This window comes from Borostomias antarcticus (assembly GCF_949987555.1).
Source record: "Borostomias antarcticus genome assembly, chromosome: 14".
NCBI classification, from domain to species: domain Eukaryota; kingdom Metazoa; phylum Chordata; class Actinopteri; order Stomiiformes; family Stomiidae; genus Borostomias; species Borostomias antarcticus.
The window spans coordinates 13,690,131-13,705,130 of record NC_140247.1 but is presented as its reverse complement, the minus strand read 5'-3'; the positions used below and the strand labels follow the sequence as shown (position 1 = coordinate 13,705,130).

The following is a 15,000-nucleotide window of genomic DNA, read 5'->3' as shown; positions in this document are numbered from 1 at the left end:
CACAGCTTCTGGACGGTGAGGAGAGGGAAGGACATTGTCTCTACCCAACTTTCTCTCTCATTCTCTCTCTCTGTACCGTGGCACTGCTGTTACGTTAGCCCCACCCACCCAGCTAACCCATGTTAGCTGTCCCTAGCACACACCTGACACATACTTGGCAAATGGCAATAGTGTCAGTGCTTTGTTATTGGTTATATATCTGCCCTAATCTGGCATAACCATGTCCCCTGTGCGTGTGTGTGAGCATGCATGTCCGTGTATGTGTGTGTGTGTGTCTGTGTCTGTCTGTCTGTCTGTCCTGCCTGTGCTCAGATATCGTCCAGTGTGAGGAGAGGGAGGGTCAGAGGCTGCTGGACCAGGAAGCGCAGAAGAGCCAATCAGAGAGGGAGCTGGAGAGGCTGGAGGAGGAGCTAAGGCTCTGCACCATCAGGAGCCAAAACATGGACTCTGAGCTCCAGTATCCTGCTTCCTGGAACCACTAGAATCCGTTCAGATATATTCCGCCCTGAGCACTCCAGAGACAGTCCAGTCCCACTGCTGGCTTCTCCCCTGTTGCAGAGGGCTATTGCACGTTGGAGGAGTCAGTGTCGTGCAGACATTTTGGGGGGCAGGTGCTCAGAAAAAAATTGACAGATAATTTGTATTTTGATTGTCGCGTTTTTTTTGGTGAAAATTATTATTATTATTATTGTTGCGCGAGCTTAAGTATACTGATAGCTTCACATGCTGTACCAACAACAAATTCGACCGACATTGGTCGTGTGGTGGTCATCATTATGTTAAATCCATAAATCCTAGCGTCTAGCTTGTTAAGCAGGTGGACAGTCGGCTAATTTATGCTCAGCTGTTCGGCGCTGTATGAGACTTACTTCACAACAGAGACACATAAATGCAAGTTATAGTTTTGCAACTGAGGCTTAGGGGGCAAACAATACACTCGTTTGGTTTATGTGTTACCTGGCTGGTTACCTGTCATCACTCGGGCACTCTGGATGGGGAAAGGGCAGTGGAGGAGTAGCGCGCCTCGCGTTTGTGTCCGCTTTTCGCTTTTACCGTTGACAATGGAAGAGAGGGAGGGGAGGGGCACGGTGTGTGCCGCGGGCATGTGTATGTCTGCGGGGGGGGGGCTGGCAAAATTACAACACATTTTAGGGCATTATTATTACACACTTTTAATCGAGAATCGATCGATGTCACCATGGGCCACATACAGTAGGCCTAAATTGTTAAAGGAAAAAAAAAAAGTAACTTTCAAAAGGGCACTTGCCTTGTCCAGAGGGCAAAGGGCAGGTGCTCTAGCACCACCTCGTGTCTATCTGTGCACGTCCCTGGGAGGAGTCATTTAGTTGCTGCTATTGTCAGTCAGCACACTGGAATGCTGTGTTACCGCTAAAACCTCTTTGGTCTAGCGGTAAACGTTTGGGTTCCTGTGCGGAGGGTGGGTGGTTCGTTGTCCACCCGTTTGCTCTACGTTCAGACCACAGCAGCCTCTGGGTGCTGACCGTTGAGTCAGGGGCATTCTGTCAGCATCGCCTTCACTGGGGAGAGGGGGTCATGATTTCTTAATTCAGTTGATCTCTTAAGAGGCTTTTTCACCCCTTTTCTCTCCTGACGGTTACAGGTTCTGTTGAAGACGCACCTGTTTGCCGGTTCTGTTCTGTTGACACACCTGTTTACCGGTTCTGTTCTGTTGACACACCTGTATACCGGTTCTGTTCTGATGAAGACTCCTGTAGTGCAGGTTCTGTTCTGATGAAGGGCAGGTTCTGTTCTGATGAAGACTCCTGTAGGGCAGGTTCTGTTCTGATGAAGACTCCTGTAGGGCCGGTTCTGTTCTGATGAAGGGCAGGTTCTGTTCTGATGAAGACTCCTGTAGGGCAGGTTCTGTTCTGATGAAGACTCCTGTAGGGCCGGTTCTGTTGCAGTGTTGTCCTTGACCGGTCCCGTCAGGTTCCTGCAGAGGGAGCTGGAGAGTCTGCGCAGTTCGGAACAGGCACTGCAGGCCCTGCAGCAGGAAGTGGACGAGGACACCACGGAGGTCATCCCCACTGCCACGTGAGTCTGACTTCATGCCTCCCCAACCAGAACCTCCCTTCATCCCTCCCCAACCAGCACCTCCCCTCATCCCTCCCCAACCAGAACCTCCCCAACTAGCACCTCATCCCTCCTGGTGCCTGTCTGAGTGTGAGCAGCCTGGCTGGGTTAGGGTTAAGGTTGGGGTTAGGGTTAAGGTTAGTATTGGGCTGTGGCTGAGCCTGACGTGTCCCTGCTGTCTCCCCAGCTACGTTGCTCAGCTGTACCACAAGGTGACCAGGATCAAGTGGGAGTACGACACTGAGCCACACATCCTGCGCGGAGGTAAGAAGGGTTGGGTGGATCTGGAACGAGAGCCTGCTATCCAGCCAACCCACGGTTTTATAGGAGTCAGCTGTTTCTATTTGCACCCCCTGAAGAGTGTGAATACCTGTACTGGCATCAGTCCCACGAGACCTTGAAAACAAAATACATTTTGTCTTGTCAGAATTTAGGACAAGCTTCTGACTAATAAGAGACAGCTGGAAAGCTGCAGATTTGCAGCGGCCGTTCTATGAGTGGATCCTGCACTGTACATCACTGTGTCATCTGCATAATAATGGACAGAACAGTGTGGGAAGGGGGGCACAGTGTTATTAATATAAATAGTAAATAAAAGTGGACCCAAGATGACCCCCGTGGGTCAACTTTGATATCGGCCGTTGTATGTGATCGTAAGTCACCTTATAACATGGCTTATAATGCTAAATGCTTCCGAACCTGTCCTTCCCGGTAAGATAGTTTGAGAACCAGTTAACCGATAGCTCGTCTAGGCCTATGAAGGATAGTATATTTACTTATATATATATATGTATATTTTTTGTGTGTAGTTAACTCCAGCTGTGTGTGTGAGTGTGCGCGTGTTGTGTGTGTGTGTGTGTGTCTTAGTTAACTCCAGCGGTTTGAGTGTGTGTGTGTGTCTTAGTTAACTCCAGCGGTGTGTGTGTGTGTGTGTGTGTGCGCGCGCGCGCGTGTGTTGTGTGTGTCTGTGTGTCTTAGTTAACTCCAGCGGTTTGAGTGTGTGTGTGTTTTAACTCCAGCGCCGTGTGCTCTGTGTAATCCTTGTAGTGCACTACGGAGCAGAGCTGGCCACGCCCATCAACATCGACACGTCAGTCCGCCCACGCTGCTCCGTCAGCGACGACCTCTGGGCCTTCGTCAGCATGGAGTGGTAGTCTGGAGAGACGGAGGAAGGGAGGGAGGAGAGAGGGAGATGGGAGATGGATCATCTGTTTTTGTATGAAATCTTAATATGTTCTATCTAATAAAGCCATGGTCATTCATACCTTACTGTCTCTTATACTTTACTGTCTTATACCTACCATCTCTTATAACTTACTGTTTTATACCTTACTGTCTGTCATAGACCTTGCTGTTTTATACCTTACTGTCTGTTTTATACCATTTATACATATGTTCTATGTAATAAAGCCCTGATCATTCATACCTTACTGTCTCATACTTTACTGTCTTATACCTACTGTCTGTCTTATACCATACTGTTTTATACCTTAATGTAGTATAACTACCTTCAAATAATGGCAGAACGACGGATATAAAATGAAATCTTTATATAAAAGGTTGTATACATCACATAAATTAACGTGTGCTAACTAGCTATTTCACTTGGCATCTTTCTCTCACCAGAATAGGTGGCCGGTAAGCAACTAACCTCCCAACATGCTCAGCTCTACTTTTTTCCCCTTCCTTTGCAAAGCATTCTGGTAGTTGTAGTCTCCCAACAGTTTCCCAGCCAATACAATGCCAAATGCATCCCCACCATATCAAATGCAATATAATTTTTAATAATATAACAGCTTTCAATTAATTTCTATAAACAGAAATCACGTAACCTATTACGTTACAACACTCACTGTATTATACCTCACTGCCTGCCTTATACCTTACTGTTTTATACCTTACTGTGTTTTATATCTTACTGTCTGTCTTATACCTTACTGTCTTGTATATGACAGACAGTAAGGTATAAGGCAGACAGTAAAGTATAAAACAGTAAGGTATAAGACAGACAGCAAGGTATAAAACAGTCCACCAGGTGTCGCTGCAGAGCCATGTTCTGCTGTGTGAACTGAAACTGATGCAGAGTTGACCTACTATTGTGATGTGATAAACAAAAAAACACAGCTTGATCTCACCGATCTTAAAATGTCGTGGCTGATTGTTTGCCTGCTGCTGAGCGTGTTTCGGGGACCCCGGTGTTTTCTGTATGAGTCAGCGTTTCTCACCGCTGTGCCGTGTGGGTGTGTCAGAGCAGAGCGCGGCGTAGAGAGACGCACGCTGGAGGTCTTCATATCTGACTCGCACCTCCACTCGCCTGACCACAGACCAGCTGATAACCTTATTGTTTGGCACCTTACTGTAAATGACGCCTCCAGCAGAAGTCCCTGGTTCCGCCTGCCTGCTCGCCGCCACACCGCACCCCAGGCTTCCTCTCAGTGTGGTGAGCTTCTGGCTCGGCACACGGCGCTGGCAGCATGCTTCAGGCATTATGCAGATGAAATGTGCAAGTGTGTGTGTGTGCATTGGCGATTTTATAGGGGGGGCAGGGGGGGCAAGTGCCCCCCCTGATTGGACAGCCCAACTCTGCTCAGATTCTTAAAAAATAAATAAATAAATATATATATATTATTTTTTTACTAATTAACACAATTATTAAATACATAATTGTGGTTTGTACCAGTTTGTGTTAGATCATCATTAATTTTAAAAGTGTATTTATTACTTAAACTAGGCTACCTTTAAAAAAATATATATATTCATAATCCACTAATGGCACAACTCAAATGAGATCTGACTGTACTGCTCAGTGCTCAACAAGCTACAACTAGCCAACCTGCTCACAATGGCAAAAAAGAGCTATAAAAACAATTTACCACTTCTTCATAAAATAAAATCTGGCAATGCTAATGAAGAAGCTACCACTCGAAATGACACCGCAGCAGGTGCAATTGAATGCAGAAGTGCTCCAGAGGCTATCGGAGCTAGCACTAGCACTAGCAACATCACCATCGGCGAGGAAGCTAGCACCAGCAGGCAGTTGCAGTTTGATTTTGTGATGTTGGGTATGGCCTAGTGCTCGGCCATAAAGTCATATTGACATGCTCGTGGTGTCTAGATGAAGTTTGATGCGTTGTACATATTGAATTGTCATATGGATTTCTTATTAGCATACTGTTCACAACCGGTATTCTTTGTAAATAGATGGGACGAGACGGCAGAACTGTTTGTTTTTTTCTCACGTCAAAATGTTGCCCCCCCTACTCTCAGAGGGTAAAATCGCCTATGTGTGTTGGTGGTGGTGGGGGGGTGGGGGTGGTTTGTGCCATTTAATTAGCCTAGCCCACTGTTAATTCAGATAACTCCCAGCACCTCTAGCTGAACAGCGGGGTGGCTGTGGCTCAGGAGGTAGAGCGGGTCGTAGGGTCGACGGTTCGAATCCCGGCTCCTTCTGTCCACATGTCGAAGTGTCCTTGGGCAAGACACTGAACCGCACATTGTTCCCAATGTGCACAATAGCATATTGCCTGGCAAATGCCGCCATTGTTGTGTGAATGAGAGGCCTTCATTGTAAAGCGCTTTGGATAAAAGCTGTGCGGTCCATTTACCATTTACTCTATTGGACTGGACCCGGATTGAAAAACAAGTTAAATTGCACTTCAAATAGTAGCCTACTCATCATTCATAAAACAGAAATGTGAATGGGGGGGGGGGGGGGCTACTCTTTAAATTTTTCCCCTGAAAAAGTATTTCAAATATACAGATATTTGAAATTATAGCCTACACTACACCCAGCTTGTTAACCAGGGATAGTGTAACAACTGAATGCATAAACTATTTTTCAAAACTCTAAATACTATTTAGGGTGAAAATATCAAATGTTTTTGAAGTATATTCAAATAAACACAAAAAAAATAGTCAGTGTTGAAGAAGTACTTTAAAGTATTTAGTAGAAATTTCTACCTTGAAAATGTGAATGGGGGGGGGGGGTACTCTTTCAATTTTTCCCCTGAAAAAGTATTTCAAATATACAGATATTTTCAATTATAGCCTACACTACACCCAGCCCGTTAACCAGGGATAGTGTAACAACTGAATGCATAAACTATTTTTAAAAACTCTAAATACTATTTAGGGTGAAAATATCAAATGTTTTTGAAGTATATTCAAATAAACACAAAAAATAGTCAGTGTTGAAGAAGTACTTTAAAGTATTTAGTAGAAATTTCTACCTTGAAAATGTGAATGTATTTGCATATTATTTCTGGAAAGCTGTCCTTGCTGTGTTGTTGGTGGCTTGTTTATCAGTGATGTGATGTAGGTCACATGCTGGTGGTGGATGGGTGGTGCCTTGCTGTGGCAGGTCTCTCTTAATCTGACTTCCCAGAAGCCCTTGCTGCGGAGAGAAGTTCCGTGAAAAAAATGATATTCATGGACATCAATGGGAAGACTCTCACACCAATACCCTCACACCAATACCCTCACACTAATACCCTCACACCAATACCCTCACACCAATACCCTCACACCAATACCCTCACAATAATACCCTCACACTAATACCCTCACACCAAAACCTTCACACCAATACCCTCACACTACCAGGCCTCTGGGTTCAGAGACACTGAGGACACTCACTCACTATTCACACAGGACCTCTTTTGAGCAGAGTACGGCGTAGAGAGAAGCAGGGTGGAGGAGGTCTTCATATCTGACCTCCACTCGCTTGACCACAGACCAGCTGATAACCTTATTGTTTGGCACCTTACTGTAAATGACGCCTCCAGCAGAAGTCCCTTGTTCCACCTGCCTGCTCGCCGCCACACCGCACCCCAGGCTTCCTCTCAGTGTGGTGAGCTTCTGGCTCGGCGCACGGCGCTGGCAGCATGCTTCAGGCATTATGCAGATGAAATGTGCAAGTGTGTGTGTGTGTGTGTGTGTTGGTGGTGGTGGGGGGGTGGGGGTGGTTTGTGCCATTTAATTAGCCTAGCCCACTGTTAATTCAGATAACTCCCAGCACCTCTAGCTGAACAGCGGGGTGGCTGTGGCTCAGGAGGTAGAGCGGGTCGTAGGGTCGACGGTTCGAATCCCGGCTCCTTCTGTCCACATGTCGAAGTGTCCTTGGGCAAGACACTGAACCGCACATTGTTCCCAATGAGCACAATAGCATATTGCCTGGCAAATGCAGCCATTGGCGTGTGAGTGTGTGAATGGGTGAATGAGAGGCCTTCATTGTAAAGCGCTTTGGATAAAAAGCTATATAAGTGCGGCCCATTTACTCTATTGGACTGGACCCGGATGATAAAACAAGTTAAATTGCACTTCAAATAGTAGCCTACTCATCATTCATAAAACAGAAAACATTAACCTCTACTTGAAGTATTTAAACGCTACTTGGGCGGGGGGGGGTAGGCTACTCTTTCCATTTTTCCCCTTAAAAAGTATTTCAAATATAGCCTACAGATATTTTAAATTATAGCCTACACTACACCCAGCTTGTTAACCAGGGATAGTGTAACAACTGAATGCATAAACTATTTTTAAAAACTCTAAATACTATTTAGGGTGAAAATATCAAATGTTTTTGAAGTATATTCAAATAAACACAAAAAAAATAGTCAGTGTTGAAGAAGTACTTTAAAGTATTTAGTAGAAATTTCTACCTTGAAAATGTGAATGTATTTGCATATTATTTCTGGAAAGCTGTCCTTGCTGTGTTGTTGGTGGCTTGTTTATCAGTGATGTGATGTAGGTCACATGCTGGTGGTGGATGGGTGGTGCCTTGCTGTGCCAGGTCTCTCTTAATCTGACTTCCCAGAAGCTCTCGCTGCGGAGAGAAGTTCCGTGAAAAAATGATATTCATGGGAAGACTCTCACACGAATACCCTCACACAAATACCTTCACACAAATACCCGCACACCAATATCCGCACACCAATACCCTCACACCAATACCCTCACACCAATACCCTCACACCAATACCCGCACACCAATACCCGCACACCAATACCCTCACACCAATACCCGCACACCAATACCCTCACACCAATACCCTCACACCAATACCCTCACACTAATACCCTCACACCAATACCCTCACACTAATACCCTCACACCAATACCCGCACACCAATACCCTCACACCAATACCCGCACACCAATACCCTCACACCAGTACCCTCACACTAATACCCTCACACCAATACCCTCACACCAATACCCTCACACTAATACCCTCACACTAATACCCTCACACTACCAGGCCTCTGGGTTCAGAGATGCTGAGGACACTCACTAACTATTCACACAGGACCTCTTTTGAGACACAAACAATGAGAGATTTGATGTATTGTTTGTTCACATACATTTATTTATATGTTATAGTTTGAATGTACATATAAAACACTGGCCTCTGCCTCATAACTTAAGCATGATTCCCATTATACAAAATGCATTTCTGATCAGCTCAGAAATCATAGCCCATCATATTTATACAACATACAGTTCGGCAGCATTACAGACATAGACATCTTTTCGTTTGTACGTTATAATGAGAAAGCAGAACCTCAACACTGCTGTTGAAACTATGAAACCAGCCACGGACCAGCCTTACTGCTCTGCACTGCGACTGCAACTGTGTGTGTGTGTGTGTGTGTGTGTGTGTGTAAGGTGGGGGCGGTGGAGGAGGAGGAGGGAGGGGTGGAGGAGGAGGGGAGGGGAGGGGTGGAGGAGGAGAGAAGTAGCTGTGGTTTGGACCCCCAGCGCTCCGCCGACCAGAACCACACCTCTCATTTTGTCCTCCCCGGGCCAGCTTCTATCGACCTCTACCCAGAATTCCCTCTGAGCCGAGATCAGATGTCAGAAATTACAAGGTCCTGGTTGGGCAGTGCCGGGTGTGGATGACCGTGTTTTTACGACATGTCATTACGTGCGTCTGTGAAGTGTTTGCTGCAGACGCAAAGAGGGACGAACTCGGACGTGAATCAGACTGATGGACAGAGTAATTACAGATCCAGGAACAGCGACTCCATGCGCTCTAATTGGGCCTTCGCCGTCTCACCAGACAAACACCAGATCATGTTTACGCTACGACTGCTGCTGTGTGAGCACGGCGAGATGCTGCAAGCATCAAGCCAGCCCTACAGGAAATGGGTGTTGGAGGATCGTCACCTTCATGAGAGAAAGATACTGGCTGTCTGTCTGTCTGCTTGCCTGTCTGTCTGTCTGCTTGCCTGCCTGTCTGTCTGCTCAGTAGAATAAGTTCACAGTACGGAAACATCGCAAAGGCAGGGGGTTCAGTGAAAGGAGTAACAACAGACAGGCCCTTTCTTTGAGATGACTAGATACCTCCAGCTCATCTGTGCAGGAGAACAGGGCAGATACCATCTCTCGAGAGCGCCGCGCGACGCTAGTGCGTTCCCCCGGCACCTGTCCGTTCCTCCATCACCGAGGTGAGATTCACAGCCCTTATCAAACTAGTCACTGAACCCGCCACGAAGGAGGAACGCAACAGTCACGTCTGGGAGATCCGGGGGTACGTCTGGGTCACCCGGGGGTAGACGGCCTTGACGGTGGAGGGGGTGTGGTTCCCCGAGGACACGGTGGTCTCCAGCGCCTCCAGCCGGTGGGGGGTCATCATCTCCGTCTTGCTGGTGCTGACGTCCAGGAAGGGGAAGCCCAGCTTCTTCACCTGGCCGTCGGTGGTCAGCAGGCAGCGGCCGCAGAGCAGCCGTAGGATGGCGCGGCGCATGTCCTTGCTGGTCAGCGTGTAGATGATGGGGTTGAGTAGCGAGTTGAACATGGCCACGCCCAGGAAGTAGTCGGCCTTGAAGAGCACCGGGCAGTCGCCCCCGGTCGGGCAGCAGAAGTCGAGGAGGAGGAGCACGAAGAGCGGCGACCAGCAGGCAATGAAGACGCCCACCACGATGGTGACGGTCTTCAGCAGGGCCAGGTACTTCTGGGACCTCCTCCCCGCCGGGCCTTTGCGCTGCGGTCCGCCGGCGCCGCCGCCGCCAAGGGACGACGACGACGGCTGGCTGCTGGACTTGACGACGCGGAAGATACGCGCGTACAGCACCACGATGGCGAGCAGCACGGCCGTGAACACGGTGACGCAGAACAGGATGTAGCTCTTGGCGTAGAGCGGCAGCACCGTGGAGCAGCGGTCCAGACGGCCCATGCAGTTCCAGCCCAGAACCGGGAGCACGCCCATCAGCGCCGCCACCACCCAGCTGGCGCCGATCAGCCCGAACATCCGCCCGCGCTTGGCGCCCTGGTATGGCTTCATCCGCACCATGGTCACGTGCCGCTCGATGGCGATGGCCAGCAGGCTGATGACGGAGGCGGCCAGCGTGACGAACACGCCGCCCTCGCGCAGGAACCAGAGCGCAGGCGTCATCCGCAGGGTGTTGGCGCCCGACGTGGCGATGTTCACCATGTAGGTAAAGCCTGCCAGCAGGTCGGAGAGCGTCAGGTTCCCCAGCAGGTAGTACATGGGCAGGTGGAACTTCTTGTTGCGCCAGATGGCAAGGAGAACCGTGGCGTTCTCCAGCACGATGAGCAGGCAGACCAGGAGGAAGACCACGGCCTCTGGCTTCATGCCGTCTCGGTAGCGGTTCCCCTGAAGCTTGCCGGTGTAGTTGTAATGTTCCATGATCACGCCGTTGCTGTGGTACTCGCGGAACATCCGTAGGAGGTAGCCCGCCGGGGTCACCGCGGGTGTCGTCGCGGGGACCGCGGAGGGCGTGGCGGCGGCGGCGGCGTAGGCAGCGTGGGAGGCCTCGGTAGACATGGTGGCAGAGAGAGACCGTCTTGAGTGTGCGTTTTGGAGCGTGTGTGACTGTGTGTGTGGGAGTCTGTGACTGTGTGAGAGTGTGTGATTGTGAGTGTGTATGTTTGGGAGTGTGTGTGTGTGTGTGTGTGTGTGTGTGTGTGTGTGTGTGTATGTGTGTGTGTGTGTGTGTGTGTGTGTGACAGTGTTCTCTATGCAGCTGATGAGATACGCCGTGTATCAGTTAGTCCTCAGGTACTCCATGACTCCATGGTGGAGAGACTTCCTGAAGGTATCCCTCAGGACTGTTTCCTGTTCCGTTTCCTCTCAAGTAATCCAGGAAGGAGAACGTCAGAGTGGTTCGTCAGCGGGCTAAAGCATGCCCCTGGTCCTCAGCCCGTCTCAGCTGTCCTCTCAGAGCTGTTACACCGGGCAGCCGCTAGGGGGCGCAGGAGGTCTGGGAGCCGTCTGGAGGAGAGAGAGGACAGCGATGAAGAGCAATGCAGGAGAACGATAGAACTGTAGAACCCAGGCACACTGAATAGACCTACACACTTCATCAGCGACTTTAGTCTGATTGAAGATGGTGCTTCATCTTGGAATTATGTAGACCTTCTGTCTAGATCAGTGTTTTTCCACCAGGGGACCCCCTATGGTCCAGGGCATAGTTACAGTTGGTCCATGGGAAAGTGTTTAAATTATTATTATTATTTTAATGGTATTTTTGTTAAATGTATCAAAATATGTTTTAATAATATTGTATAAGCAATTTAAGAAGGAATTTAAGGGTTAGGGTTAAGACTGTTTTAAAATAAACCAATAGGCTTATTTGCACGCATTCACAACTCTTACGCTGTGTTAACTCACAATAATGATTTAAACAGATCATGGATGCCATAAAATGTGTAGCCTACTTTTTGTAGTGCGAAAAAAAAGTGGGGAGAAATTATTGAAACTGGCCTATGTTAAATATGAATACAATAGAAATTACTTATGGCTTTTTATAAATTCTATTGTTTTGGGGAGGTGTGATAGGGGGCCTTCAGGATTGAAATAGTATGCCAGGGGTACAGAGCTTAGAAAAGTGAGAGCCACTGGTCCAGACAGTTGACTGATCTGCGTAACTGAAAGGCACCGTGTGTTGTGGAGTTGGGATATCAGAACATGGAACAGCTTGGTTGTGTGTCACATGCGTGTGTATTGAACTGATCTGTTCATAACGATCTCCTAATTGATAGCCTATTAAATGTTTACGGGCAACTAATAAACGGATCGAGCCATGTCGAACAACACCTGTAGAACAGAAATGTCGATTTGTTTCAGTTGGTGACAGCCTAACTTCCACTGGGTTTTAACGTGCGACATTGACCAGGCTTTTATGCATGCATCGTCTTGGTGTATATGTGTAAATGTGAAATTGAATGTGGGTTTTTGGGGTAATGGTTTTATGTCGTGTGTTGCACTTTCTTGTACAGTTCTGTAAATATGAATTCCCTGCAAAGGACAATAAAGACTAATCTAGTCTAATCTAATGCAGTCACCGTGCCTGGCGACAGGTATGCTAATCTCCACCGCCTAAGGTCATTATCACGCTAATTTAAAGACATTTAATTAGCCAAATATCTTTTCCATCAATTATTCTACTACATTTGACACCTTTCCTCCCGGAGTTTCAATTAGGCTATAGACAAGCTGTTTTGCATTGTTTTGGACTGGTCTATGCAAGTCTAACCCATCAATCGGACCATGAAGCCTATTAACTATTTAATATAGCCTATTTCATAAATAAGGCAAAACTTCTGGTGACCTTAATGCAAAATAATGTGAAAACTACACATTCTTACAGAACTTTAAACGCGGATTTGATAACAAAAATTGCTTAGACTACATTCATCAGGCTATTGCAAACCACCCAAAATATACCTGATTAAATATGCAGTGCCATGCAGACTCGAGGGGAAAAGGCAACGAATAACCAAACACCTACCTTTTAAATGTTAATTTGAAAAGTCTGTAAAATCCAGAAACGTTTTCGCTCAACCCGGGAGCTCAACTCAGTCTGTGGTTCAGCGGTACAGTGGCAGAACGCGAGTGTTCGGGGCAGGACGCCACACCAGTGGGCTGGTCTTCTCCCCTGCAACGCTTTCCTCTACCCCTACCCCCCACCCCCACCCCCCACCCCATCGCTGTCGTTCTGACGACCTGATTAACTCTGTGGGTAAATTTGTTTTCCCGAGGGGCTCCAGAGCTACCTGGAGCAAGACGCATTGCCGTGGTCACAGATTAGAAGGTTAAATGTGTCCTCAGATAAGCCAGTGAGTGATCATTGTTCCAACTGTCAGATACCTAAGAGATAGGGTTTCAGTCTGATCAACTACTTTGTTACTTTACTGGACAAGATTCTCTCTCTCTCTCTTTCTCTCTCTCTCTCTCTCTCTCTCTCTCTCTCTCTCTCTCTCTCTCTTTCTCCCTCTCAGTTCACTCCCTGGTCTGAGAAAAGATAAGATACAACTTTATTAGTCCCACAAGGGGACATTGCAACGCTGAACAGAGACATGTTTCGGGTTTCTGTGGGAAATGGTGGTGCTCCATGGTCCCCGTGTAGCGCTTCTGGGTCTGCTTTGTTGTGGACTAGCAGAGATGGTTTGGGAGCCTGCCCTTGCCTGTAGTACAGAGGGACAGGGATTTGGAAGTAACGTGACTCTACCCTGCCTGAGACCCAAATATAGGCTGGTCCAAGGAAACCCTCTTGGTCTAACAGTACGCACATTGGCACGGTGAGACTGGCGCAGTGGTTCAATGCCCGCTTTGCTGGGTACATGCACTGATATGAGTCATAGCGTGTAAGTATGTGGAAACTACATACGTGAGTGTGTGTGTGGGTGCTCTCAAAACAGGAAGCCACCTCATTGTGCCAGGAGGGAGGGGGATATCCTCGAGGAACAGCGATGATGTCACAGGACGGGCAGACGCAGCATTCCAGACTGGCGTGGAACGCCACGTCCTCAGGGACCAACATCAATAAAACAACAACAAAACACCACCTCACTCTGCCCCACGCCACCACTCTTGGAAGACCCCATAAACAAATACGACTCGTGAAACAAAATTTATGTGTGAATGTTCAAATGTAACTTTTATGTTGCTGTTCTATGTCCCAGGTGTCAGTGTTGCTTCCACTTGTCCCCTAATTGGGTTCATCTTGGTTGTTTGGATTCACAAACAGACATGGCCGCCTCTCTTAAAAACCACCACGGGAAAGCAAGCCAGTCGCTGGCGTGGGTGTGCGGTACTGTGTACTGAGGACTGGGGAGTGAGTTTAACCAGTTCATCTTGGTTCCCGCCAGCTCCTAGACTTGGGGAAGTCCTGTTTTAGCCGAGCTATTTCAGCATAAAACAGCCTCTGCTAGTCCCTTCTCAGGATGGCTCCCAGGCTAAGCGTTACTATGCCAGGAGGCTCAGCTCTCACCTCACCTGCTGGGGTCACCCGCGACCCCCCTGACCTCCCCGACCCCCTCCGGCCCCAGGAAGTGATTCCCAGTTGCTGGTAGAAGGAGGTGGGGATGGGTGGTGGTGGCGGTGGTGGTGGGTCCGGACATGTCCGCCCCCCCGGCCCACCCAGCTGCCCCCAGCCTCCTCTCTCCAGGCCTGTCAGCGAGGTGTCAGCTGTAGGCAGCCCCCCCTGTGGAGCCTCTGTGTGGGTGTGTCACCTCTGATTAGCACACAGAGACCTGACAGCGGGATCCTCCACTCCTCCTGGCCTGCAGCCTCGGGAGACCGTCCTGATCTCGCAGGCTCACTTTCAGTTTCTCTAAGATCAGGATGGTCTCACGGTGATAGAGATACTGCAGCCTCCTCAGTCACCCCTACCCCCATCTACCCTCGAACTACCTACATACCCCTACCTTCCTCAGTCACCCCTAACCCCTATCTACCCCCGAACTACCTACCTACCTACCTACCCCTACCTTCCTCAGTCACCCCTACCCCCCATCTACCCCCGAACTACCTACCTACCCCTACGATCCTCAGTCACCCCTACCCCCCATCTACCCTCGAACTACCTACATACCCCTACCTTCCTCAGTCACCCCTACCCCCTATCTACCCCCGAATTACCTACCTACCTACCTACCCC

The 15,000-nt window shown here is 48.5% G+C and overlaps 2 protein-coding genes across 2 annotated transcripts in view; one reads left to right on the top strand and one right to left on the bottom strand.

Moving 5' to 3' along the window:
* spc24 (SPC24 component of NDC80 kinetochore complex) overlaps positions 1-3,248 on the top strand; it is a gene marked incomplete at its 3' end in the record, with an annotated part of 3,358 nt that extends 110 nt beyond the window's left edge. The window contains exons 1-5 of the mRNA XM_084449243.1: positions 1-15; positions 313-457; positions 1,951-2,055; positions 2,282-2,358; positions 3,142-3,248. The exon at positions 1-15 is cut by the window's left edge and continues 110 nt beyond it. Of these exons, the coding sequence (XP_084305369.1) occupies positions 1-15; positions 313-457; positions 1,951-2,055; positions 2,282-2,358; positions 3,142-3,248 (449 nt within the window). The remainder of the gene's footprint in view (positions 16-312; positions 458-1,950; positions 2,056-2,281; positions 2,359-3,141) is intronic.
* A 6,357-nt stretch (positions 3,249-9,605) lies between these two features.
* On the bottom strand, positions 9,606-10,883 carry LOC311317405 (sphingosine 1-phosphate receptor 1-like; the record flags this gene model as incomplete). The annotated part of the gene is made up of 1 exon (XM_084448488.1): positions 9,606-10,883. One exon carries the CDS (start codon positions 10,881-10,883, stop codon positions 9,606-9,608), a length of 1,278 nt encoding a protein of 425 aa, XP_084304614.1.
* Positions 10,884-15,000: the final 4,117 nt, after the last annotated feature.